This window comes from Podarcis cretensis (assembly GCF_951804945.1).
Source record: "Podarcis cretensis genome assembly, chromosome: 4".
In the NCBI taxonomy this organism is placed as follows: Eukaryota; Metazoa; Chordata; class Lepidosauria; order Squamata; family Lacertidae; genus Podarcis; species Podarcis cretensis.
This window is the reverse complement of record NC_137173.1, coordinates 5,793,253-5,819,937: the sequence shown is the minus strand read 5'-3', so window position 1 is coordinate 5,819,937 and position 26,685 is coordinate 5,793,253. Positions and strand designations below refer to the sequence as shown.

Sequence of the window (26,685 nt, the reverse complement as noted above, 5' to 3'; positions counted from 1 at the left end):
CGCAGCATTCTGGGGGAGAGACTTTGTGGCGTTTGTTTGTTCGGGTTGAACAACCCCAACAGTGGTTTGTGGTCCGTTTCAATGGAGAAATGACGACCGTACACATAATCATGGAACTTTTTGATTCCTGCCACAATTGCAAGCGCCTCTTTGTCAATTTGAGCATAGTTGCGCTCCATGGGCGACAACGTATGGGAATAGAAAGAGATGGGCTTTTCCGACCCATCCGGTTCCCTATGACTCAGCACCGCCCCCAGGCCGTATTGAGAGGCATCACATGCCAGGACCAGCGGCTTCGATTCATCATAATGAGCAAGGACGCTCTTGCTACTCATCATTCCTCGCAAAGAGTCAAAAGCCTTCTGCTGCTCCTGCCCCCATCGCCACACATTCTTTTTCTGCAACAGTCTATGTAATGGTTCAGCTACCGAAGCTTTCTGGGGTAAGAACGAATGATAAAAGTTAATAAGTCCCAGGAATGACTGCAACTCCGTCTTGTTCTGTGGTCGTGGTGCCTCGATGATGGCCTTAACCTTAGCATCTGTGGGGTGGATGCCTGATGCATCAATTTTAAACCCCAAGAATTCCACAGTTGGCACCCCAAAACTGCATTTTTCCTTTTTTAGTTGCAACCCCACCTCCTTGAACTTGAGCAACACTGCACGGACACGCACAACCAGTTCCTGTGGGTCTTTTCCAGCAATCAAAACGTCATCAAAAAATGGCAAGACCCCCGGCAGACCTCTTAACATGCGTTCCATGAGCCCTTGAAAAATCCCTGGGGCCACACAAACTCCAAATTGTAATCTGTTAACTCTGAACGCCCCTTTATGTGTGACAATAGTCTGTGCTTCCGCTGATTGTGGGGTTACTGGCAGCTGTTGGTAAGCTTGCGCCAGGTCAAGTTTGGCGAACACCTTGCCCCCAGCCAGTTTAGCCAACAGATGTGATACGACTGGAATGGGGTATGAGTTTCCCCTGAGTGCCTTATTGATAGTACATTTGTAATCAGCACAGATCCTGACTTCCCCATTTGCTTTAAGGGGCATGACGATTGGAGTCTCCCACTTAGCGGAGTCCACGGGTGAGAGAACTCCCTGCTTGACCAATTTATCCAGCTCTGCTTCGATCTTGGGTTGCAGTGCAAATGGCACTCGCCTTGGTTTGAGTCGGATTGGGGCCACCCCAGGGTCCAATTCGAAGTCAACTGGGGGCCCTTTATAACAACCCAGTTTTCCATTAAAGAGACCAGCAAATTCTTTGCATAATGCCTCGCTCATCTCAGGGCAGGTTTGGATTGAATTAAGCCCTGATATACTCAGTCCCAGGGCGGGAAACCAGTCAGTGCCCAGGAGACTGGGGCGACTGCCCTTCGCAATCACCAGTTTGAGTACCGCCTGTTTGTCCCGGAACTGTACTCTCACGGCACACATTCCCATGACATGGATGCGGCCCGCTGAGTATGACTGCAAAGTTGCCGGGAAGGGCTCCAGAGGGGGCAACTTACCCCTGGGGAAGAATGTCCTCGCGGTCTGGTCCGACACGATAGTGAATCCAGATCCGGAGTCCACCTCCATGTCGCACAGCTGACCCTCAATCTTCACCTTGACGTGTGCCTTGCCTTGCGCTGGAAACTGCACGACCCTCCTGTTGATCTCCGTTACGTAGTGGCAGTCCTTTAGAACATGGTTCACTGTGGCCGATCTGCGATGCTCCAGTCTAGGTGCTCCTGTCGCTCCCAACGCCGCCGATCTACAGACCCTGGCGATGTGACCTGTCTTTCCGCACGTCCGGCACATAGCATCCCGGAAACGACAACTCTTCCGCTCATGGTTTCCGCCACAACCAGGGCACCTGCCTCGGTGATCTTTGTGCACTGTGCAGGCCTGACGCACTGACTCGACCCCACGGACTGGGCTCTGGCTCGGAGTAGCCTCTAGCTCGTCCATGGCATGTGCAACTTCTATCTGTGGCTTAGGGGCCCTGCGACTGGCATCAAGCTCCTCTCTTTCATAATTCTCCGTGGCGGTGGCCTCCTTCAAGGCTGAAGCAAGGGTAACCTCTTCTTTAGCGACGATGCGTCTTCTGGCTTTCTTGCTGCTCAGACCACCGACAAACCGATCCAGGAGAGTCTCTTCCAGATCTTGGAAGTCGCAGTGCTGAGCGAGCTTCCGCAGTTCAGCTAGAAATACAGATACAGACTCCCCAGCACGCTGCTGCCTCTTATGAAACTCCATCCGCCGGGCCATCTTGGTCTCAGTAGGCGCTAAATGGCTTGTTAGGCAGGCAAGAATATCTTTGAGAGATGTCTCACTTAGCTTCGCTGGGGCAAGCAATGCCTTGGCCAGCTTGAAGGTCTCAGGCCCACAGTAGCTCAGGAATGTGGCCCTTCTTTTGCTGGCATCGGTGATCCCTTGAGCCACTGTGAAGAACTTGAAGCGTTCGACGTAGTCTTCCCACGTGTGGGGCTCTGATGGCTGGAAGGGCTCCAATACCCTTGGACTCCCCATTGTCCTGTGGGCAGGGTCGTCTTCTCAGCTGGCCAGTGAGTCTTGTTCTTAGCTACAATCCGGACTCTGAGGCAGGGCTGCGTTTAACCGCTCCTCAGCATTCCGGATCCCATCCTCGTCGCCAGTTGTTGTGACGTGGGGTTTGTGATTTCAGCTCTCTTGACATAATATGCTGGAGACAGTTCTCTAGTAACACTTCTTTATTAAAGCAACAGGACAGAGGATCCAAATACAGCAGCTTAAATGACGCAATAGTAGCTGTACCCTCTGGAACCAAAAGACAGTTACTTTACCCTAATGCAAATACAGACAATAATAATACGGATATAAAATCCTTTGACTCAATACACAACAAGAATAGGATTTATTTATTTTGAAATTCGCTTGGTTCCTCCTTGGTAGCCAGTGTGATTGTTTCAGCAGGGCTAGAACTCAGGACCCGCTGCCTTGAGGGACATCTAAGAGCAGTTGGGCAGGGGAAAGGTCTCCCTTGGGAGGTGGGGGACTCTCCTTCCTTGGAGGTCTCTAAGCAGAGATCGGACGGCCATCTGCCATGGGTGCTTTAGCTGAGATTCCTGCATAGCTGGGGGTTGTAATAATAATTATAATAATAATTTATTATTTATACCCCGCCCATCTGGCTGGGTTTCCCCAGCCACTCTGGGCGGCTTCCAGTAAAACACTAAAATACAATAACCTATTAAACATTGAAAGCTTCCCTCAACAGGGCTGCCTGTTTAGGGAACTAGATCCGGCCCCCTCTTGCTTCGGGTTGGACTAGATGACCCTGGGATCCCCTCCTCTCTCTCCACTCCTGAATTCCAGGAGGAGCTTCCTTGCCTCCTGCAAAGCCCTTTTCCCTGCAAGCTCTTCCTCTGGTTTCTGGCCAAGGGAGGGAGATGCTCAGAGTCCAGCCAAGAGCCTCACCCCCAAAAGGATATCTGGGCATGGGCCTAGCCAGGGGGGGGGCAGCTGCCCCCCTAAATCCATAAAAAATAATAGAAATCTGAGGTTCTGCCAAGCGAGAGAGGGCTGAGCTGGAGGGACTCGGCTTGGCAAGGGTTAAAGGGAAGTGAGCTGCCTTCCTAGAGAGGCCAGGAAGCAAGAGGGGGCCAGGTCCTCCAGAGCCAAGGCCCCTCCCTCCCCAGTCCTTTCCTGCAAGGAAGGGGGGGGCGGGGTGTTACTTTGGGGTCTCTCCTGCAAGGGCCGAATCGCTGCCCCCTCCTGGGATCTGGTGAGTCCATAGCTGTCAACTTTCAGATTTGAAAATAAGGGATCAGCAGCCTCACCTATCTACCAATCCGGGATAGCAGCAGGAAGCAGCGGAAACGGCGCTGCAATAAGGGAATTTCCCGCAAAGAAAGGGAAGGTTGCCAGCTATGGGCGAGTCTCCTCTCTCTCCCCCCAGAGGGTGCAGTGGGGAGACGGGGGGGGGGGGTCCCAGGGCTGCAGCAGGAGAGGATGCCTGGGGGGCCAGATGTGCTCCTGCAGGGGGGGACCCCAAGTCAGGGAGGAGGAGAGGGTCCTGCCAGGGAGGGGCCAGGGCTGCAACGCTTTTCTTTCTGGAGATCAGAGGATCCCTGACTCCCACGAAATCTCCCTTTTTAAAACAAAGAAGTCCCTGGCTCTTTAACTCTGTGTGACATCGCTCAGCCTCATTGCACAACAGAGGAAACATGAGCAAATGGTTTTCCAAAGCTGGAGGAGGAGGTGGACTAGCCCCCCCCCCAAAAAAAAAACAACAGGCAGGAAGGAAGGAAAAGTAGGAAAGAGAGGCCAGGAATAAAGAGAGGGATCCCAGGCCATGGTCTGGCTGCTGCATTGCAAACCAGTTTGTGTTAAGCTATCTAATAGAACAACAACAAAATCAAGGGAGATGTCTTTGGCCCCGCCCACTTGGCCCTCTGGGGGTTGGCCAGATACATTCCTGGCCCTCAGAAGAGAGAAAAAGAGATCTCACCCCACAAATCTGTCTGGACAGCGGCAGAGATTGCAGAAAAGGAGACAGAAGCAGGGAGTGGAGGTGGGGTGAGGGTGGAGCTGGGGAGCAACTCCAGAGGACCCCCAGGTCAGGACCCCAAGTAGAGAAAAGCATCCATTTTTCACAAGATACAAATGACTCCCTTGTCATTCGGTTCTGACTTCATGCATTGACTAGAAGGATGGAGAAACCAGGTTGATTAATCTGACAGAAATCCCTTCAGTTGCCTCCACATTTTGCATTGCTAGAAGGCTAGAGACGTATTTCTTCTCCTCTTCCTCCTCCTCTTTCTTTTCAAAAGGATAGCTCACGGTCTGGGATGCGGTGCAGTCCAGCCCTGGTTCCCAGCAAGACTCATCCATGCTTGCTCAGGGAACCATTTCCCCCTCGTCCTACAAATTCTGTAACAGAACAATGTATTTGCTTTGTAGGATTTCCTAGAGCCCCTCATTAAGACGGGCAGAACTTGGCAGAAGACCAAAGGGTTCCTTCCGATCTCTCAGAGGCTTCCTGAGAGCACAGATGGATGTGCGAGACACAGCTGGCCCCAAAGCAGGAAGAGACCATGGCAGCCAAACTGGGAGCAGTGGGGGGTTCTGGGAAAACCCAGTGCAGAAGATCCTGGGTGAGGAGGACACCCTCCGCTCAGAGGTGCAGAGCCAGCAGTTGAGGCAGTTCTGCTGCCAAGAGGCCAAAGGACCCCGAGAGGTTTGCAGCCGACTCTACCACTTTTGCCACCAGTGGCTGAAGCCAGAAAGGCACACGAAAGCTGAGATGCTGGACCTGGTGATCTTGGAGCAGTTCCTGGCTGTCCTTCCCCCGGAGATGAAGAGCTGGGTGAGGGACTGCGGAGCAGAGACCAGTTCCCAGGCGGTGGCCCTGGCCGAAGGTTTCCTCCTGAGTCAGGCAGAGGAGAGAAAGCAGGTGAGAGAGACATTCCTCTGGATACTCCCAAGGGGCTCCAAACAGGATGGAGAACATCCCATAATGGTCTGCTGATGGCCCATCTTTTTTCTGGGAAAGCATCCATGGAATGAGATCTCACACCCTTCAAGTCTTTGTCATTCTCTTTCTAGTATTTCTCCCCATTCTCTGTTTTGAATCCTTGTTTCTTTTTCAGGGAAAGGATCTCTTTGCAGAAATGGACCTGGATTCCTGTGAGGCAGAGAGGCCTCCGTTGGACACCAGAGAGAGGTCACTGGGTAAGGAGGAAGGAGGCTTTTCTCCATTTGGTCTCGTTCTGTAGTTTTCCAACTCATCTGAGGGTTCTTTTCATCTTGTTTTGGGGGAGACAGTTGGGAAGCAGGGTCCAGAGGAGGAGAGATGTATTTCTGCACAAACAAACATGAAATGGGCACAAACCTCCAAATGCTCTCAGCAGGAAAGGCTTTCTCAAAGGCCCATCTGCAGTTAGAGATCCCCTGTTTCACCTGTGAGAGAAGCAGGCACTCCTGGCGTCCTGCTTACCTTTTTTTTTTGCAGGTGACAGAAGGATGCCAGCAAGACCTCCTGATCCGTCTTTTCATGGGGGCAGAAGGGAAGCAGCGGCTGTGGAACCAGATCAGGTCAGGGGAAGCTGCCTTGTGGGGACAGAGGCCGAGGGATGGAGCAATGTCATTTACTGGTTGGGCACAGAGGAATGGTGGGAGGAAGCAGCTGGGGAACCAGGAAGGGAAGATGGCTGAGAGCCCAAGAAGTGGAGGTAGAAGAAGGATGGGTGTTCAGAGGGGGAAGAGGGAGAAGCCTGGGAAGAGGAGGTGTCAGAAGCTGAAGGGGAAACAGGGCTTAGTGAGCTGGGAGAGTCTGTAGAAGAATGCAGTGCAGAATCAGAGACAGAAGAGGAAGGAGGCAAGTTGGAGAGGAAAGTCGAGAGGCTGAGGTGAGCCAGGAGAAGGAGGAGCCACTGGTGGCTCCCTCTTCCTTCTGCCAGAAGCCACCCTCTCTGCTTGTCTCTCAGAGCCAGGAGACCCCCTGCAATGCAGGAATCTGCTAGATCATCCAAGACAGATGGCCATCCAAAAGAGGCTTATTTTATTTTTAGATTGATAACTGAGGGCAATGAAACAATCGCTGAGATGGCTAGAGCGCCGGTGACGGATAACTCATTCTGAAGCTGACCGGACACGGGTTAGAGCTCAATGTCGAGCCTACCAAGTGGCGGTAGTGATGGCAAAGAAGACTTTCTTCGCCGCCTCTATTGCATCTGCAGAAAACAGCAGCAGGAGACTTTTTCAGGGGGTTCGCAATTTAGTGGAACCACCTGCTACATCGGGGCCCAGTATGGGCCACATGATCTCCTGCAATGATTTTGCAAAGTTTTTTGCAGATAAAGTCACTCAGATTTAGGAAGAGGTAGACTCCACCATGGGAGCAGGGCCGGGGCGGGAGAGTGCTAGTGTCCTGTCTAGTCAAGTTGTGTGGGATCAGTTCCAATCTGTTACCTCCAAGGATGTGAACAGGCTGCTTGGACAAGTGAAACCAACCACCTGTTTCCTTGATTCTTGCCCATCTTGGCTTATAAAAGCTAGCCTGGAAGGGCTGGGAGATGGGCTTCGTGGGGTCATGAATGCTTCTCTCTGTGAGGGAGCCTTCCCAGAACCGCTGAAAAAGGCGGTTATCAAACCGCTTATTAAAGAACCATCTTTAGATGCTGTCAATATGGCTAACTACCGCCCAGTCTCAAATCTTCCATTCTTGGGCAAGGTGATTGAGCGAGTGGTTGCTGAACAACTCCAGGCACGCCTGGAAGAAGTGCACCATTTGCATCCCTTCCAGTCGGGATTCAGGCCTCACCATGGGACTGAAATTGCCTTGGTCGCACTGGTTCGATGATCTCCGGTGGACCAGGGACAAAGGTGAGAGCTGTTTCCTAGTTCTGCTGGATCTCTCAGCGGCCTTTGACACCATCGACCATAACATCCTTCTGGACCATGGTGAGGGGCTGGGAGCTGGGGGCACTGTCATACAGTGGTTCTGCTCCTTCCTCCTGGGCCGTGTCCAAAAAGTGGTGGTGGGGGGGATGAGTGTTCAGACCCCTGGGCTCTCACTTGTGGGGTGCCTCAGGGTTCTGTCCTCTCCCCCATGCTTTTCAACATCTACATGCAGCCACTGGGAGAGATCATCAGGGGGTTTGGGCTGGGTGTTCATCAGTATAAAGATGATACCCAGCTGTACCTCTCTTTCAAATCGGAACCAGCGAAGGCGGTGAAATTTCTGTGTGTCTAGAGGCGGTTGGAGGATGGATGGCGGCTAACAGATTGAGGTTGAATCCTGACAAGACAGAAGTACTATTTTGGGGAGACAGGAGGCGTGGTGTGGGGGACTCCATGGTCCTGAATGGGGTAACTGTGCCCCTGAAGGACCAGGTGCACAGCCTGGGAGTCATTCTGGACTCGCAGCTGTCCATGGAGGCACAGGTCAATTGTGTGTCCATGGCAGCTGTTTATCAGCTCCATCTGGTATGCAGGCTGAGACCCTCCCTGCCCGCAGACTGTCTCTCCAGAGTGGTGCGTGCTCTGGTTATCTCTCGCTTGGACTACTGCAATGCGCTCTATGTGGGGCTACCTTTGAAGGTGACCCGGAAACTACAACTAATCAAAAATGCGGCAGCTAGACTGGTGACTGGGAGCGGCCGCCGAGACCATATTACACCGGTCTTGAAAGACCTACACTGGCTCCCAGAACGTTTCTGAGCACAATTCAAAGTGTTTCTGCTGACCTTGAAAGCCCTAAACGGCCTCGGTCCAGTATACCTGAAGGAGCGTCTCCACCTCCATCGTTCTTCCCAGACACTGAGATCTAGTGCTGAGGGCATTCTGGCGGTTCCCTCGCTGCGAGAAGCCAAGTTACAGGGAACCAGGCAGAGGGCCTTCTCGGTAGTGGCACCCGCCCTGTGGAACACCCTCTCACCAGATGTCAAGGAGAAAAATAACTACCAAACTTTTAGAAGACATCTAAAGGCAGCCCTGTTTAGGGACACTTTTAATGTTTAAGAGATTATTGTCTTTTAGTGTTTTTTGGAAGCCGCCCAGAATGGCTGGGGAAACCCAGCCAGATGGGCGGGGTATAAATAATATATAATTATTATTATTATTATTATTATTATTATTATTATTATTTATTAACAGGAAGGAAACAACAGAGCATTGTGTAGCAGATCATATTTCTGCTGTCTCAGAGGAGAACATTTCCCTTTTTCTTTTAGGGTCCAGTGTGCTTTGAAGATGTCACTGTTCCTTTCACGGACGAGGAGTGGGCGTTGCTGGATCCTGACCAGAGAGCTCTGCATAAGGACGTCATGGAGGAGAATCGTGGGATATTGGCCTCTCTTGGTAAGGCTCCCTGTGGGATCGTCATATCTGCCTGGAAATTCAAAAAATACGTCTGTGGGCCAACCTCATATATTTTCACAGAGTTCAACATTGCCCCCTATAACACCTGGGAACCTAACACCCCCACAATAAACAGAAACTTACAGTTTTTTCTTTGAACAATCTTCATCAAAATATTGCTTTTTCTACCACGATTGGGCTGGTGTGAACTTCCAAGGCAATCTTCAGTGTCAGCTTCAACCTTCCACAATTTTGACCACTACTATATATCAGAGAAAACAACATTCAACAACTCTTCAGAATCTAATAATAAATATGTTGGTAAAATGACAAACAACACAGGTAATGAACACACACCCAACTTGTTTCATTTCTTCTCCATTTGTTCCTGAGGCTCTAATCCCTTTTTGTCTCCATTGCAGATTCTGATGAATTGGAAATTGAGAGCAAAGGTGACCACGATAAAATCCCCAGGGAGGAGAAGCCACATAAAAATTTGGAGTGTGGAGAAAGCTGCAGCCAGAGCTCCCATTCCACTTCCCATCAACAAGATATCATTGGAAAGAAACTCTATCAGTGCATGGAATGTGGAAAAAGCTTCAGGAAGAGCTCCTCCCTTACTTCCCATCACAGAATTCATACAGGGGAGAAACCCTATCAGTGCGTGGAATGTGGAAAGAGCTTCACTGATAGCTCCAATCTCACTTCCCATCAAAGAATTCATACAGGGGAGAAACCCTATCAGTGCATGGAATGTGGAAAGAGTTTCACTGATAGCTCCTCTCTCACTTCCCATCATAGAATTCATACAGGGGAGAAACCCTATCAGTGCATGGAATGTGGAAAGAGCTTCACTCATAGCTCCAATTTCACTAAGCATCAGAGACATCATACAGGGGAAAAACCCTATCAGTGTGTGGAATGTGGAAAGAGCTTCACATGTAGCTCCTCTCTCACTTCCCATCAAAGAATTCATACAGGGGAGAAACCCTATCAGTGCATGGAATGTGGAAAGAGCTTCACATGTAGCTCCTCTCTCACTTCCCATCAAAGAATTCATACAGGGGAGAAACCCTATCAGTGCATGGAATGTGGAAAGAGCTTCACTGATAGCTCCTCTCTCACTTCCCATCACAGAATTCATACAGGGGAGAAACCCTATCAGTGCATGGAATGTGGAAAGAGCTTCAGTCAGAGCTCCCATCTCACTTCCCATCAAATAATTCATACAGGGGAGAAACCCTATCAGTGTGTGGAATGTGGAAAGAGCTTCTGTAAGAAGCAAAATCTTACTTCCCATCAAATAATTCATACAGGGGAGAAACCCTATCAGTGTGTGGAATGTGGAAAGAGCTTCATTCACATCCACAGTCTCACTTTCCATCAAAGAATTCATACAGGGGAGAAACCCTATCAGTGTGTGGAATGTGGAAAGAGCTTCAGGAAGAGATCCTCCCTTACTTCCCATCAAAGAATTCATACAGGGGAAAAACCCTATCAGTGTGAGGAATGTGGAAAGAGCTTCACTCAGAGCTCCTCTCTCACTTCCCATCAAAGAATTCATACAGGGGAGAAACCCTATCAGTGTGTGGAATGTGGAAAGAGCTTCACATGTAGCTCCTCTCTCACTTTCCATCAAAGAATTCATACAGGGGAGAAACCCTATCAGTGCGTGGAATGTGGAAAGAGCTTCACATGTAGCTCCAATCTCACTTCCCATCAAAGAATTCATACAGGGGAGAAACCCTATCAGTGTGGGGAATGTGGAAAGAGCTTCACATGTAGCTCCGATCTGACTTCCCATCACAGAATTCATACAGGGGAGAAACCCTATCAGTGCGTGGAATGTGGAAAGAGCTTCAGGAAGAGCTCCTCCCTTACTTCTCATCAAAGAATTCATACAGGGGAGAAACCCTATCAGTGTGTGGAATGTGGAAAGAGCTTCACATGTAGCTCCAATCTCACTTCCCATCAAAGAATTCATACAGGGGAAAAACCCTATCAGTGCATGGAATGCGGAAAGAGCTTCACTGATAGCTCCAATCTCACTTCCCATCAAAGAATTCATACAGGAGAGAAACCCTATCAGTGTGTGGAATGTGGAAAGAGCTTCAGTCAGAGTGCCAATCTTACTTCTCATCAAAGAATCCATACAATGGTCAGAAAAACCATTATACAGCTTTAGGAGCCAGGCAAATCTGCACCTTTTTAACCAGGCTTTTGGCTAATTCACATCTAATGCCCTTTTAATATGTGGTGTTTTTTATCGTTTTTTTAAAAAAATTTGTAACCATCCTGAGACCTGTGGGTGTAGGGAATAGGCGCCAACTCTTAAAGGCCTAGTGGTCTTTGCCCCACCCCCAATAAAATATTTAAGGATGCCACCCCCCAGTTTTTGCTGTGTTTTTTTCAAACACAACCTTTTATTCTTCTGCAACGTGCCATACAATTTCTCTTTCAATTTGCCCTCTTAAAAAATAAAAAAACAAACACAGAAAGTTCATGAGGAAAACAAAATACAAGAAGATACAAACGTGGACAGGTCCCATCTTTGTGGGCAAAATGGAAAAGCTGCTTTGAAGCACGCTTTCCCACACTTGGGTCCCTAGCAGCTCCTGGACTACAGTTCCCATCATCCCTTCCCACTGGTCCTGGTAGCTAGGATGATGGGAGTTGTAGTCCAAAAACAGCTGGAGACCCAAGTTTGCTTTAAAGGGAAAGTAGGCTGGCCCTGTGACACCCTCTGCTGGACAAAAGCACTGCCCCAGAATGTGAACCACCCCCAGTACTGCTAACTGGAATTAATAGAGCGCAAAACTGAAGTTTGATCGGCACTTCAACCTCTAGTCAGCTTCTAGGTGCTTTCTGCACCACCTAGAGTACCCACAGAATTGTGGCTTCTACAGACAACACACATAGGAGAACAAATGAAAGACAAACACAAGGGGCAGGAAAAAAACCTGGAAAGGGCCATACCAAATGTACATCCGTTGTGAAGAGGTCACTTTCCCCACTGCTGAACAATGCCACAGGTAGAGGAGATGGAATGCTAGAAGTGTCTCTGGGGCAAGGGGAGCTGCTGGGAAATTGAACTACGGGCTCAAAATATTACTTTTTTAAAAAGTTACTGCCATTATAGGCATTGCCATTCTAATGGCATGCATGCTGTGAAACACAAGAGCAGTCAAGTACAACATTCCTAGAGTGAACAAGTTTACACATGGGGAGGGATGTTTGTCCAGCCAGCAGGTAAACTTCCTGTTTCCTTCTGGGCTGAGACAGACTTCCTCTGCATGTGACTAGAGGTGGGCGTTGCCTCACCTGTGCAGGTAATGACAAAAGCACAGGGCAGGGCAGCCATCTCTCTCTCTCTTTCACCACATGCATCGAAGACACAACATCTACTAAGCCAGAGATGCCCTCTTGGCTTCCAGCCAAGAGAGGAAAAAGGGACTGTCTTCTTAAGGGAGAGACTCCAAGTGTATGTTACTTCATTAAGCTAAGTCTGCCTTCTGGGATCTGATTCTGAACAGAATGTGAGTAAACTCTTTTTTTATTTTTATAAAAGACTGTGTCGTCTCTTCTATTTTATGAGGGAATAAGGGGAAAATACCAGAACAGTTATTATAGAGGCTTTAGCGAGCCTGAGCAAACGCAGACGCTGCAAATTTAAAATAAAAGGGAATGTTACTCTGCTGATATTGTGGAAGTTGTTAACACAAGTTGGATAAGGATATACTCTGACAACATATCCTTTCCTGCATCCCTGAACATTCCCACACATGCATCATATGATGGATTGTGCAAGGCAGGACTTACCTGGCCCCCCACCAATATTTTATCCAAGTCAGCACCACTGGGTCATGTGGTTTCCAAATTAAAGACATAAATCTCCTTCCTTTGCACAAGTTCCAGCTTGTCAATATCCTCATTTATGCTTTTAAAAATTTATTTGCCCTTCATCTGAAGTTTTTACAATATAAACATACAGGATGAAAGCATGGCTTTCTCAATAAGAATAAGAATAAGAATAATTTATTATTTATACCCCGCCCATCTGGATGGGCCTCCCCAGCCACTCTTGGCGGCTTCCATAAAAACCAATAATACAGTAAAATCACATGTTAAAAACTTCCCTGAACAGGGCTGCCTTAAGATGTCTTCTGAATGTCAGGTAGTTGTTATTGCTTTGACATCTGCTGGAAGGGCGTTCCACAGGGCGGGCGCCACTACCGAGAAGGCCCTCTGCCTGGTTCCCTGTAGCTTTACTTCTTGCAATGAGGGAACCACCAGAAGGTCCTCGGTGCTGGACCTCAGCGTCCGGGCAGAATGATGGAGGTGGAGACGCTCCTTCAGGTATACTGGACCCAGGCCGTTTAGGGCTTTAAAGGTCAGCACCAACACTTTGAATTGTGCCCGGAAACGTACTGGGAGCCAATGTAGGTCTTTCAAGACCGGTGTTATATGGTCTCGGCGGCCACCCCCAGTCACCAGTCTAGCTGCCGCATTCTGGATTAGTTGTAGTTTCCGAGTCACCTTCAAAGGTAGCCCCATGTAGAGTGCATTGCAGTAGTCCAAGCGGGAGATAACCAGAGCATGCACCACTCTGGCGAGACAGTCTGCAGGCAGATAGGGTCTCAGCCTACGTACCAGATGGAGCTGGTAAACAGCTGCCCTGGACACAGATATGACCTGTGCCTCCATGGATAGCTATGAGTCCAAAATGACTCCCAGGCTGCGCACCTGGTCCTTCAGGGACACAGTTACCCCATTCAGGACCAAGGAATCCTCCACACCTGCCCGCCTCCTGTCCCCCCAAAACAGTACTTCTGTCTTGTCAGGATTCAACCTCAATCTGTTAGCCGCCATCCATCCTCCAACCGCCTCCAGACACTCACAGAGGACCTTCACCGCCTTCACTGGTTCTGATTTGAAAGAGAGGTAGAGCTGGGTATCATCCGCATACTGATGAACACCCAGCCCAAACCTCCTGATGATCTCTCCCAGCGGCTGCATGTAAATGTTGAAAAGCATGGGGGAGATGACAGAACCCTGAGGCACCCCACAAGTGAGAGCCCAGGGGTCAAAAACAAGACAAGCCAGAGAAATCTCTCCTTTTCTGTTTTTCTTTTCTTGGATGGAGTTACAAACTTCATTGATCAGTGGACTGTTGTGGAAATAGTGCATCTCGATTTCAGTAAGGCTTTTGACAGAGTCCTCTGTGATATTTATGAGAGGAAGGTGGTAAAATGAGACTGAATGAGGTAACTGTTAGGTGGATTTGACTGACCGAACCCAAAGAGGACTCCTTCATGGTTCCTCCTCACCCTGGGAAAAGTGACCAGAGGGGTGCTGCAGGGTTCTGTCCTGGGCCCGTTGTTGTTCAGCGTCTTGATAAATGACATGGATGAAGGAACTGAGGGGATGCTCATCACATTTGCAGACAACACCAAAGGGATCATAATGGCGTCCTCTCTCTTCTTCAGCAACAGACAGGGAGACAAAGAACAGTGCAAAAGCACAGCAGAGTGGAAGAGATAAGACTTAACTTCTGTTCTTACACTTCCCAAGCCTAGGAAAGTAAACAGGGGCATGTGACATACTAGCAACAGGGTGCTCCCCCACACGCAGGAGAGAGGAGGAGGACGCCGAGCAATGCATGAAAGCCCCTATATAGACATTTTTAATTGCCCACCCTGGAGTCCAAGACCACCCCCAGAAACATCATACATACATCATAGAAGAGGTGTAGCCCAAGGACCCCCCCCCCCCAGATACATCATACCCACATCACAGAAAAGACTGTCAGCCCCCTCCCTGTCATAGACTTTTTTTTTAATATTCTTTTTTATTAACTTTCATTTATCACACACACACAAAGAAAAAACAAAACCATTTAAAACAACAACTAATACAGAAAAGAAAAGATTTACATTAAATCCAATACTTATTAAATTAAATAACAGAAAAAAGTGACAAAAAAAGCACCAAAGCAATGAAAATAAAAATAAACTGATACATAACACATACTTGCTGACTTCCTTCCCTCCTGATTTCGGGTTCTTAATTTTAAGAGTTTCATTTTTACAGCTGATGTTGGTTAATTGATCTATCTATACATCGAAAGTTTCATAACAAGCCTGCTATATTTGGTAGGTTACTATAGTTACCTTCAATATATATCATAAATTTAATCCAGTCGTTATTTAACTTTGTATTCTTTTGGTTTCTAATTCTCTGCGTCATTTTAGCTAGTTCGACGAAGTTATATAGTTTCGTTTGCCATTCCCTCATCGTTGGTATATTTCTATTTTTCCAATTTTGGGCAATTAACATTCTGGCCGCTGCTGTTGAGTATTGGAATAGGACTCTATCTTCTTTCTTAATTTCTTCTCCGATGATACCTAATAAGAAGGCCTCTGGCTTTTTCGGGAATGTATATCTTATTTTTTTTAATTCATTATATATCGTATCCCAAAATTTTTTTATTTCCTCACATGTCCACCACATATGTATGAAATTGCCTTCTTTTGTTTTGCATTTCCAGCAGGCCTTATTTCCAGTTTTGTACATCCTACTTAGCTTCTCTGGCGTAATGTACCATCTATATATCATCTTCTCTAGATTTTCTCTGATTGCAACACTCGCCGTGAATTTTATTCCCTCCTTCCACAATTTTGACCATTTTTCATATTCTATGTTATGCCCCAGATCTATCGCCCATTTTACCATAACTTCCTTAATTTCTTCATCTTTTGTGTCCCATTCCAATAATAAATTGTACATTTTAGATAGTAATTTAAATTTATTTTCTATTATTTCAATTTGAAATTTCGATTTCTTTTCATTCATTCCAGTTTTTTTATCTTTTAACCAAATTGCATTAATTTGGTGGTACTGTAACCAGCTTGTCAACTTTCCCTTCAGCTCCTCATATGGCTTTAATTTCCAGCTGTCTTCTGATCTTATCAATAAATCTTCATATGTTAATTTCTGCTCCTCCATATTTATTTTTTTAATAGTTAGGATATTTATTGGGGACAGCCACCAGGGCGTTCTCCATTCTAGCAATTTTTTATTTTTTTCCCAAACTTCATATAGTGGGCCCCTAATGATGTGATTTGAGAACCCTTTATGAGCCTTCTCTTTATTTGCCCAGAGGTAGGCATGCCATCCGAACCTGTTGTCTGCTCCTTCAAGATCCAATAAATCAGTATTTTCCAAGGTTATCCAATCTTTAACCCAACATAGGCAGGCGGCCTCGTAGTATAATTTCAAGTTAGGGACTGCAAGTCCCCCTCTCTCCTTTCGGTCCGTAAGTAATTTAAATCTTATCCTTGGCCTCCTTCCCTGCCAAATGAATCGTGAAAGAATTTTCTGCCAATCTTTAAATAATTTTGACCCCCTAATTACCGGAATATTTTGAAACAAGAACAGCATTCTTGGAAGAACATTCATTTTTATTGTCTCCATCCTGCCCATCCACGAGAGGTTAACTCTGTTCCAGACATCCAAATCTTTTTTAATTTCTTTCCATGTTGTCGTGTAATTATCTTCAATTAAGTTTATATTTTTTGGTGTAAGCCATATTCCTAAGTATTTTATTTTTTTAACCACCTTTATCCCATGTTTTCTCTCCAGTTCTTCTCTTTCCTCAGCACCCAGGTTTTTTGTCAACATTTTGGTTTTTAGTTTGTTCAGTTTAAAACCGGATAGTTTACCATATTCTTCTAAAATCTCCAGCGCCTTGCCCAAACTACCTTGCGGTTCTTCCAAAGATAACATTAGGTCGTCCGCATAAGCTCTTAGTTTAAATTCCTTCAATCCTATTTTAATTCCTTGTATCTCTCGTTTCAATCTTATTCTGTTCGCCAGTACTTCTAATACTATAATAAATAATAGCGGGGAGAGGGGGCACCCCTGTCTTGTACCCTTTAAATGTGTTTGTAAGATTGTTATTTATTACCAATTTGGCAAATTGGGTTGAATATATTGCCTGTATTCCTTTCAAGAATTCACCTTCTATCCCTGCCACCTCCAGAGATTTTATTAGGAACAACCAAGAGACATTATCGAACGCCTTTTCGGCATCTATGAAAATCAGTGCCGCAGGTATATTGTTATTAATCTCCAAATATTCAATTATGTTTATAATGTGTCTCAAATTATCTTTCATGAACCTATTTGGGAGGAAACCCGCCTGGTCCTTATGGATTAAATTTATTAAACATTTTTTCAGTCTGTTTGCCATGATATCTGCGTATATTTTGTAATCGTTATTTAATAACGATATTGGCCTATAGTTCTTAATGTTCAATTTGTCTGTGTCCGGTTTTGGAATTAACGTTATAAAAGCCTCCCTCCAGGACTCAGGTATCTTTCCTCCTCTTAGTATATTATTCATGGTCTCGCAAAGCGTTGTTGCCAATTCATCTCCCAAAACTTTATAGTATTTTGCCGATAAACCATCCGGTCCCGGTGCTTTCCCTAATTTCATTTTTTTAATCGCGTTCTGGATCTCCTCTATACTTATAGGTCTGTTTAATTGAGATTTTTCTTCTTCCGTTATGGCCTTTCCTTTACAGTTCTCCAGATACCTTTCTATTTGAGTTGGGTCTTCTTCTCCTTTTTTGTATAATTCCTCGTAAAATTTAAGAAAGTTTTTTTGTATCCTTTTTGGGTCTTCTATCAATTCTTCTTCTACTTTTATTTTATTTATCACATTTTGCTTTTGCCTTTTCCTCAATTGCCAAGCCAATAGTTTTCCAGTTTTATTCGCTGATTCGAAATATCTTTGCCTCGTTTGCTTGACTTTCCATTCAATTTCTTGGTTCGTTAACATCGAATATTGTGTTTGTAATATTTTTATAATTTGTATACTTTGGTCATCTTTTGGATTCTCAATTAATTTTTTTTCAGACTCCCTTATCTGTCTAAGGATTTCTTCCTTCTTTTGCTGTCTCATTTTCTTCTTATAGCTATTTTGTTGGATGAAGAAACCTCTTAGGACCGCCTTACTGGCATCCCATACCACTTCTAAGTTTGTTCCTGTATTGAGGTTCAGGTCAAAATACTCTTTTAATGTAGCTTTAGCTTTTTCTACAACCTCATCATTGTCTAACAAGTATTCATTTAACCTCCATCTGAAACCCCCTTGTGAAGTGCCCTTTAATTCCAATGTTATTGAATTATGGTCAGAGAGAGTTCTCGGTTGGATTTCACATTTTGTAGCTCTTAAGGTTAACTCCCTTGAGGTCCAAATTTGGTCTATTCTGGCCCAACTTTTATGTACCTCTGAGAAAAAAGTAAACTGCTTTTCTGTTGGGTGCTTGTGTCTCCATATGTCTATTAAATCCATATTCTCTTCCAGGTCTTGGAATGATTTTGGTAATTTCCCTTGGTTTCGTTTTCCCCTTTCTGTTTGTCTATCAATCTCTGGTGTTGGCACCGCGTTGAAATCTCCCAATAATATCGTCCTATTGTTTTCTAAATTCATCAAAACTTGTTCTAATTTCTTAAAGAACTCTGGCCTATTAGAATTTGGGGCATATATATTTACCACATTAATCTTTTCCCCCTGAAAGTTGATGTGCACCCCCAATATCCTCCCTTCTTTATCTTTATATATCAATTTAGGTTCCCATTTTGCATTAACATATATTACAACTCCCCTTTTTTTCTCTGCCATGGAGCTTATAAATTCCGTTCCTAAATTCTTATTTAACAATACATGTTTGTGCTTTTTGGCTACATGTGTCTCTTGAATACAGATTACGTCCAATTTTTTCTTTTTCAAAACATTTACAATTTTATTCCTTTTAGTTTTGTCATTCAAACCATTTACATTCCATGTTAGAATTTTAAGATTCATTATAGTATTTATCTACAATTAAGTCAGTAAATTACCAATTTAAGTTTCTCCGATTTAAATTCGGGTGGTTTTACTTTCTGTTCCTTCTTCCTCCTCACCTACTTCTTCGTCTCCTGTCTCTCCCCCCCTCTCCCCCCCACCCTCCCCCCCCACAGCCCCCAATCCCGCATCACCATCATAGACTTTGGAAAGAGATAGCTGTGGCCACTCTGGTGGCTTTTGTTGGTGTTGCTGCAGGTAATAAATAGTCTTGTGGTCACGAGGAATTGGGCAGAGGGTTTTCCATCATTGGGTCTGCGTTGACATCTGTAGAAAGGATATCCTGTAAATGGGAGGGTGGGGCAGGACTGTTGGGACTTAAAGAGACAGTTAAAAAGGGAAGAGATAAAAGCCAAAAAGGAGAGAATCTCCTTCAGTTTTCTTGGGAAGCTGCAAACAATAAAAATCTTGGCGAGTTAAGCATTTTATTCATTTCAATATTATTATCCCATTTCCATATAATTACTACTGTTATTATATGCTAAAATTACAAAAAAGGAAAACTATAAAAGGAAATCAAAAGTAAAAAAGAAAGATTACCAATTAAACAATTTTTTCCAGATAAAAAATAAATAGACTTGACAGAACAACAGCGGATTTTTTTTTTTAAAAAATTAAATAGGGCCGCGCGGGCGGGGCCGGGGCGATGGGGAATCTGTTCGGGCACAAGCGGCAGAGCCGGGTCACCGAGCAAGATAAGGCCGTGCTGCAACTGAAACAGCAGCGGGACAAACTAAAGCAATATCAGAAAAGGATATCGCTACAGCTGGAGCGGGAGAGGGCTTTTGCTCGGCAACTATTAAAAGATGGCAAGAAAGAGAAAGCAAAGTTTCTGCTGAAGAAAAAACGGTATGAAGAGCAACTGCTAGACAAGACAGAAAACCAAATTAGCAACCTGGAACGCATGGTCCAGGATATTGAATTCACACAAATTGAGATGAAAGTGATTGAGGGCCTCAAAATTGGTAATGAGTGTTTAAATAAGATGCACCAGGTTATGTCAATGGAAGAAGTGGAAAGGATCATGGATGAAACCCAGGAAGCTGTGGAATACCAGAGACAAATAGATGAAATGCTGGCTGGCAGCTTCACTGTAGAAGATGAAGATGCCATTTTAGCAGAATTAGATGCCATCACTCAGGAACAGATAGATCTTCCAGAGGTTCCATCTGAGCCACTCCCAGAAAAGATTCCAGAAACATCGCCGGACAGAGTCAAACCAAAGCCAGAATTGGTGGCTGCATCTTAACTCCATTTCCTGGGGGATCCCTGCAGGCTATCCTGGACTCCGAGCATGGCTAGGGTGCAAGAGGCTTCTGTGGTGTCCCATTGGCTCTGAACAGCCACGCTGGAGCAGGTTTCCTGCACAGAATGGAAGCGGTAAACTGGTTAATATCCCATATCAAGATTATTTTGTAGTGTGCACACTCCTTTTTTTGTAACGTAAACTGGATTAAATGGTGACTCTCAAAAAAATATATATATTAAATAATACAAAGATATTATCAAAACCACACAGATTGTTACTGGACTGGAACCTTAAGGACTAGGAGGTGAAGGAGGTGATGGTGAAATGGACACACGATTGTGGATATCCAATGAAGATGAAAAATGAGGGAAATTATGGGAAAAGACTTAAAATTCACCACATGCTATTTGATTTTTAGATGGTACCTGACCCCATCCAAATCAGTCAAAATAAATAAATATCAGCAATAAGTGTTGGAGATGCAGACAAAATGAGGGAACCTTATTCCACATGTGGTGGATATGTCCCCAAAAGGAAAATAAAATAAAAGAAATGCTATTTATTTTAAAGAAAACCAAAGCTTTCCTATTTAACATTCTAATGATAAGCATACCAAATGAAAATAAAAGAGAGTTTCTTTACACGGCAATAGTGGTTAGGATGTTAATAGCAAAATACTGGAAAATGAGTTAACATCAACAAGATGAGTGGCAATTAAAGTTGTGCTAGTACCTTGAACTAGCCACAATGACAGAACTTCCAAGAGACTGAGATCTTCTCCCAGTAATAAAAATCCTACTAGTGATCTACCCATTGTCTTTGCCCAGAGTTCTTGAGCTTTTCTCAGGGAGCAGTGACCAGAGTTATGGATCGACCACAAGATCATCTAACAAATTAAAACTATATAAACAATTGTGCTATAATAGTACATACCATATATGAAGTATCAAGATAATAGAACTTTTAACACAGTGGTTTCTGCAGTGAACAACAACTCTTACAATGTATATAGACAGGCGCAGCATTGATTTTAGCTACAGGTGACAGCAATCTGCAGCTGCAAGGTTTTCTTCTTTAAGTGACCCCTTTAAAACAACAAATGAAAAACAAACTTTATCCATACACAGGTTTGTTAATTTGTTAAAATATGTTGAATTATGACATATTCATTTACATTACTTAGAATATGTACAACGGATGAAGCCCATGATATTGTGATAATGTCGCAGGACACCCCCCCCAAACATTCAGTTTGTACAAACTTCACACACTCACACACTACATACGCTACGCTTCTGTTATAAATTCATAGAAAATCAACCATACATCAGATTTACACTGTTCTACTCTTATTTTACTCCATGAAGGAAGGTCTACAAAATGGGGAAGGTTTGAAAGAGGGCAGCCATAATCCCTTGAGCATACCAGTACATACACAGGAGCCCTGCCCAGTTGCTATGCCAACCCTGATGGTCCTAGACAGAAGACCATCAAGATCACAAAGAACTTGCTTATGGGAGTGGATTCAGCATGGTCTGGAACAAAGGACAATAATCAGCTCTTCCCTCAGGAAACTGCAAACTCCCCTCTGTCACCTGGAAAGTACTCATGGGGAGGGGGAAAGGAAGAACCAGCCAGGTGACAGGACACTCAGGTTACCACCACAACCCCTCCCTCAACCCCTCCTTTCTGTGCTGTAGGTGTGATGTATCTGAGGGGTGGTCTTGGGTTACACCCCTTCTGTGGTGTATGTATGTTTCTGGGGGTGGGCTTGATCTACAGGGTGGCAACTTCAAAAGTCTTTATAAGGCCTTGCACACCATTTTTCTGGGTCCTTCCTCTCTCCTGCAAGTGAGGGGAGCACCCTGTTGCAACAGCTCAATAAAGGCCAAGCCTACAGGCTGCTGATTTGCTCCAAGTTATCCTGGTTGGTGTCTTTGTTTTTGTCCAAGGGAGCCCTCGGATTTTTCCGTTAACAATTTGGCGACCATGCTCAGGGACTCTTGGTCCTCCTGGGAAGGTGAGGGGGGAGATAGAGGGGATCTGGCGCCACTGGGCAACCTTAGCCCAGGGATCCTTTTTCCTCTCCTTGCCTCCTCTTTGCGGGCGGTAATCAATCATCACCAGAAAGCTCAACCAGGGGAGCAAAGGCAAGGTCAAGCCGGCCAAATAAAAGGATCCTGGGATCCCCGAGGGACATTCAAGGATGTGAGTATGGTTTGAAGTTAGTACGGTTGGAGGGGGGTGGAAGAATAATGTCTCCACGGCAGCTGAACTTTTCTTTTTTCTCTCCTTGACGTCTTCTCTCGGAGTGTGGCTGGAAGCGTCCTGGAAGTCCTTCTCTCTCTCTCTCCTGATTCTCTTCTTCAGAGTGTAGCCAAAGGGATCGTGGAAAATCTCTTTTTTCTCTCCTTGACGCCTTCTTTCGGAGCGTGGCCGGAAGGGTCCTGGAAAATCAATCTCTCTGTGTGTGTGTCATTTGCTTCCTTTCAAACCTTTGTCTTCTCGGACCCCAGTCTGGCACTGCACTGTGCAAGCGTCCAGTAGGGAGTTCCGGACATAGTCCTAAGATCAGGCAGGAGGCTGTTGTGGACGGTAGAGCGGGAGGTTCAGGAAGAAGACGGGGTCCCGCACTAGGATTAGTTTTGTGAGCAGCGCTGAGTGAATTCCGGATCCATGGTTTTTCCGGGTTAAGAGACCCATGCTTTCCAGGCTAGTTGTCTGTGGTTTAAGTTATAGGCAGGGATTCCCTTTGGATTTCTGCTAGCCTTCTCCGGTCCGATCCGTCGGAGATTTGCCCAGAAAGGGCCGAGAGGGGCACTTGAGTGTTAGACTGAATAATACTGATAGGATATTCTTTTCTCTCTCTCTCTCCCCCCCCCCTTTGTCCATCTCTTGTATCTCTGTTTATGTATCTCCTTGTGTAACTTGTTATCGAGCAACCCCCGCTTGGTATTAGAGGGAAATGGGAGCTCACTCTTCTAAACACCCTAGCTGGACTCCTCCTGACAACAAAGCTTCCATGAAGCCTTTTTGCCCCAGAGAGGATTCTAATATGCCCCTCCAGTTTGTCATCTCCAATTGGGAAAAATATATAAAATAAAATAAATTAGAGGGGCGAAATGGTCTTTCCAAGTCCAAATTGTGAGACCGTTGTAACTTTTAATGGGTGGCTTAGGCCCACCACCTGGAACCCAGGACACAGCGGCCACCTCAGGGATCCTTCAACAAAATCAAGGTGTGAACCCTTAGGGAGAGCTGAGCACATCAAATTTGTGTTGTTAAACTATAACCTAAAGCTAGAACATGGAACCGTAAACTTAATGGGGCTCAGAAGGCAGTAGATATAATAATAACCCAGCCTGAGAGCCCACGCATTAGAGATCTTAGCTTCTCTATAAATGAAGAAGAAGAAGAGGAGTTTGGATTTGATATCTCGCCTTTTACTCCCCTTCAGGAGTCTCAAAGCGGCTAACAATCTCCTTTCCCTTCCTCCCCCACAACAAACACTCTGTGAGGTGAGTGGGGCTGAGAGACTTCAAAGTGTGACTGGCCCAAGGTCACCCAGCAGCTGCAGGTGGAGGAGCGGAGACCAGATTATGTGACTCTTAACCACTTACACCACACTGGCTCTCTGAAATGAATAAGAGATGTACTCCAAGATTTAGATTTAGATTTAAAGGATTTGTGTTTACATTGGCTTCAGCATCCACAGACTATGCTCTTAAGTGCACATAGTTTTTAAATTTTAAATCTAAGGAAGCCATGTTGGGCCTTATCAATCTTAAACAGGACAAAAATGAGAATGAAGTGTGCAAACGTTTGTTATTTGAGAGAGGCTCCAAAGAGTCTTCCTCTGAGTGGGACAGAGGGGAGTTTGCAGTTTTAGGGTTGTTTTCGCTGCTTCTTTCCTGTTGCCGCTGGCGGAAGCGTATTCAGAGCGTGCAACGACATCGGCGTGGAAACGGCGCTCGAGGTGCTTTATCTCGGCATCACCTTCCCTTCCCCGGGCGCCTGCCTGCCGCTTCCTGGGCGGCTAAGCACCCTCTGTCTGAGGTGGTACCGTATTGGGAGCACTGCTCGGGGGCTGGATTTGTTTCGGGCGGCCCGATTGGGTTAATTGTTTAACGGGCTGCGGGACTGTCCCCCTTTCTTGTAATGTGGTTTAATTTTTATTAAGCAGGCCTAGGTTACACGGCACAGCGTCGCTCGCTGTAGGCCCACGTGGGTGCCCCAGCTGTGTGTTAGGGGGTTGATCAAGGCGGCCATTTTAAGTGTGGCAATTCCCTGCCTCAGGTTTGTCTTGCGCAGCGTTCTTCGGGCTTTGGGGCTAAATTCCCTCACGAGAAGCCAAACAGAGGGAAAAGGGGGCAGCGGCGCGTTAGGGCTACCGCTGACCGATTCAAGCTGTTATATTAATTTTTCGCTTGCCAGGGTGGCACGACGCAGCATCGCCATTCTGAGTAAACCACATGGTTCCTCGGCTACGGGGATTATCGGCGCCATCTTGGGAGAGGCTAATAGACTCCACCCCTAGCTTATCGGCTTCAACTTCTCATTGCGCTTTAATTATAAGAACATAAGGACAAGGGCGGAGTTTCAGCATACGGCATTTGATTTAATTAGGTTCTGGCAAGCGCAATTTTTTGGTTCAACTGCTGTCCCGGGGGGGGGGGGCTTGTTTGCCACGCAGCTGCTCGGGGGGTTGTTATAAGGGCTCTTTCTCTGGGGAGTTACAAAAGTGCTAGGAATTTAGTTGTGATCAGGAGGGATTTAATTGATTTTTTGTTGCTGAGGGTTAGGTTTTTCTGCGGTCAATTCCTTACTTTAATTGGTTCTTATGCAAAGGGAGTTAATTTAATGGCTAAGGTTTCCTACAGTCAAATTGTGAATTTAATTGGTGTGACTCAGAGTAAGTTAATTTAAATCAGTTGAGTTAAAGTGCTAGGTGCCGTGAATTCCAATTTAGCAATTACGGTTGGCTTCTAGGGCATTTTGCGTGCCAAAGTTTGGGCAGTTGGTATTGGACTTGCCTTCCTAAAATAATTGGTTTGCTGCGTGGTTAACTCCGAACTCAACTTCACGCTTCAAGCCAAAAGACAACCCTTCCCCGTCCCCGGGCAAAACCCCTGGCCTTTCATTGGTATAACCGCCACCACACTGGTGGCGTTTACCTAATAATAATAATAATAAATTTCGTGACAGCAGTCACGAAATTAAAAGACACCTGCTCCTTGGGAGAAAGGCGATGGCAAACCTAGACAGCGTCCTAGAAAGCAGAGACATCACCTTGCCAACAAAGGTCCGTATAGTTAAAGCCATGGTTTACCCAGTGGTGGTGTATGAAGTGAGAGCTGGACCATAAAGAAGGCTGATCGCCGAAGAATTGATGCTTTTGAATTATGGTGCTGGAGGAGACTCTTGAGAGTCCCATGGATCAAACGCATCCATTCTTAAGGAAATCAGCCCTGAGTGCTCATTGGAAGGACAGATCCTGAAGCTGAGGCTCCAGTACTTTGGCCACCTCATGAGAAGAGAAGACTCCCTGGAAAAGACCCTAATGTTGGGAAAGATGGAGGGCACAAGAAGAAGGGGACGACAGAGGACGAGATGGTTGGATAGTGTTCTCGAAGCTACAAACATGAGTGACCAAACTACGGGAGGCAGTGGAAGACAGGAGTGCCTGGCGTTCTCTGGTCCATGGGGTCACGAAGAGTCGGAAACGACTAAACGACTAAACAACAACAACAACAAAAGCAAATTATTATTATTATTATTATTATTATTATTATTTATTTGTACCCTGCCCATCTGGCTGGGTTTCCCTAGCCACTCTAAGCGGCTTCCACAGCAACCAAAAATACACAAAAATGTCACACATTAAAAACTTCCGTTAACAGGGCTGCCTTAAGATGTCTTCTGAATGTCAGGTAGTTGTTTATCGCTTTGACATCTGATGGGAGGGCGTTCCACAGGGCGGGGGCCACTACCGAGAAGGCCCTCTGCCTGGTTCCCTGTAGCTTTGCTTCTCGCAATGAGGGAACCGCCTAAAGGCCCTTGGAGCTGGACCTCAGTGTCCGGGCAGAACAATGGGGGTGGAGGCGCTCTTTTGGGTATGCTGGGCCGAGGCCGTTTAGGGCTTTAAAGGTCAGCACCAGCACTTTGAATTGTGCTCGGAAACGTAGTGGGAGCCAATGTAGGTCTTTCAAGACCGGTGTTATACCTCAGCACGGCGCAGGGACTGACTGAGCGGGTGGCGAGATGCTTTCAGCCTCGAACACTTGGTGGGTTCTGAAATGGTCGTGCAGGCCAGATTCATGACCCTGGAGGGCTGGATTCGGCCCGCGGAACATAGTTTGAGGACCCCTGGTCTACACTGACTGGCAGCAGCTCCCCAGAGTTTCAGGCAGGGATTTTGTCCAGCCCTGGCAGGAGATGTCAGGGGCTGACCCTGGGACATTCTGCATGCCAAGCAGATAATCTAGGGCTCCCCATATTTCCCTGCACTTACAACGTTATACTATTAGCAACCGTGGAGATTCCACCTGCCTCTTTTGAAAGGAGAACACTCACCTGATGAATAATAATAATAATAATAATAATAATAATAATAATTTATACCCCACCCATCTGGCTGGGTTCCCCAGCCACTCTGGGCGGCTTCCAACAAAATATTAAAATACAATAGTCCATCAAATATTAAA

At 45.9% G+C, this 26,685-nt stretch overlaps 3 protein-coding genes and 1 pseudogene across 6 annotated transcripts in view; all 4 read left to right on the top strand.

Moving 5' to 3' along the window:
- Positions 1-26,685, top strand: part of LOC307214701 (uncharacterized protein) — a 152,583-nt gene that overhangs the window by 95,724 nt on the left and 30,174 nt on the right. The window lies entirely within an intron of this gene.
- On the top strand, positions 3,647-5,737 carry LOC307213899 (zinc finger and SCAN domain-containing protein 31-like; the record flags this gene model as incomplete). The annotated part of the gene is made up of 3 exons (XM_079972134.1): positions 3,647-3,744; positions 4,947-5,415; positions 5,612-5,737. Exons 2-3 carry the CDS (start codon positions 5,014-5,016, stop codon positions 5,735-5,737), a joined length of 528 nt encoding a protein of 175 aa, XP_079828260.1. The 5' UTR covers positions 3,647-3,744; positions 4,947-5,013.
- On the top strand, positions 5,979-11,945 carry LOC307215418 (uncharacterized protein). 3 transcript variants are annotated; one of them, XM_079974623.1, is made up of 3 exons: positions 5,979-6,056; positions 8,696-8,822; positions 9,245-11,945. In XM_079974623.1, exons 1-3 carry the CDS (start codon positions 5,985-5,987, stop codon positions 11,005-11,007), a joined length of 1,962 nt encoding a protein of 653 aa, XP_079830749.1. In that variant the 5' UTR covers positions 5,979-5,984; the 3' UTR covers positions 11,008-11,945. The 3 variants fall into 3 exon arrangements, with proteins under 3 accessions (XP_079830749.1, XP_079830750.1, XP_079830751.1); XM_079974624.1 differs by having other exon boundaries at positions 5,979-7,346; XM_079974625.1 differs by lacking the exon at positions 5,979-6,056 and having other exon boundaries at positions 8,729-9,164.
- LOC307215057 (charged multivesicular body protein 6 pseudogene) lies at positions 19,359-20,208 on the top strand (annotated as a pseudogene). The gene has a single exon. The product of its transcript is annotated as a charged multivesicular body protein 6 pseudogene (transcript).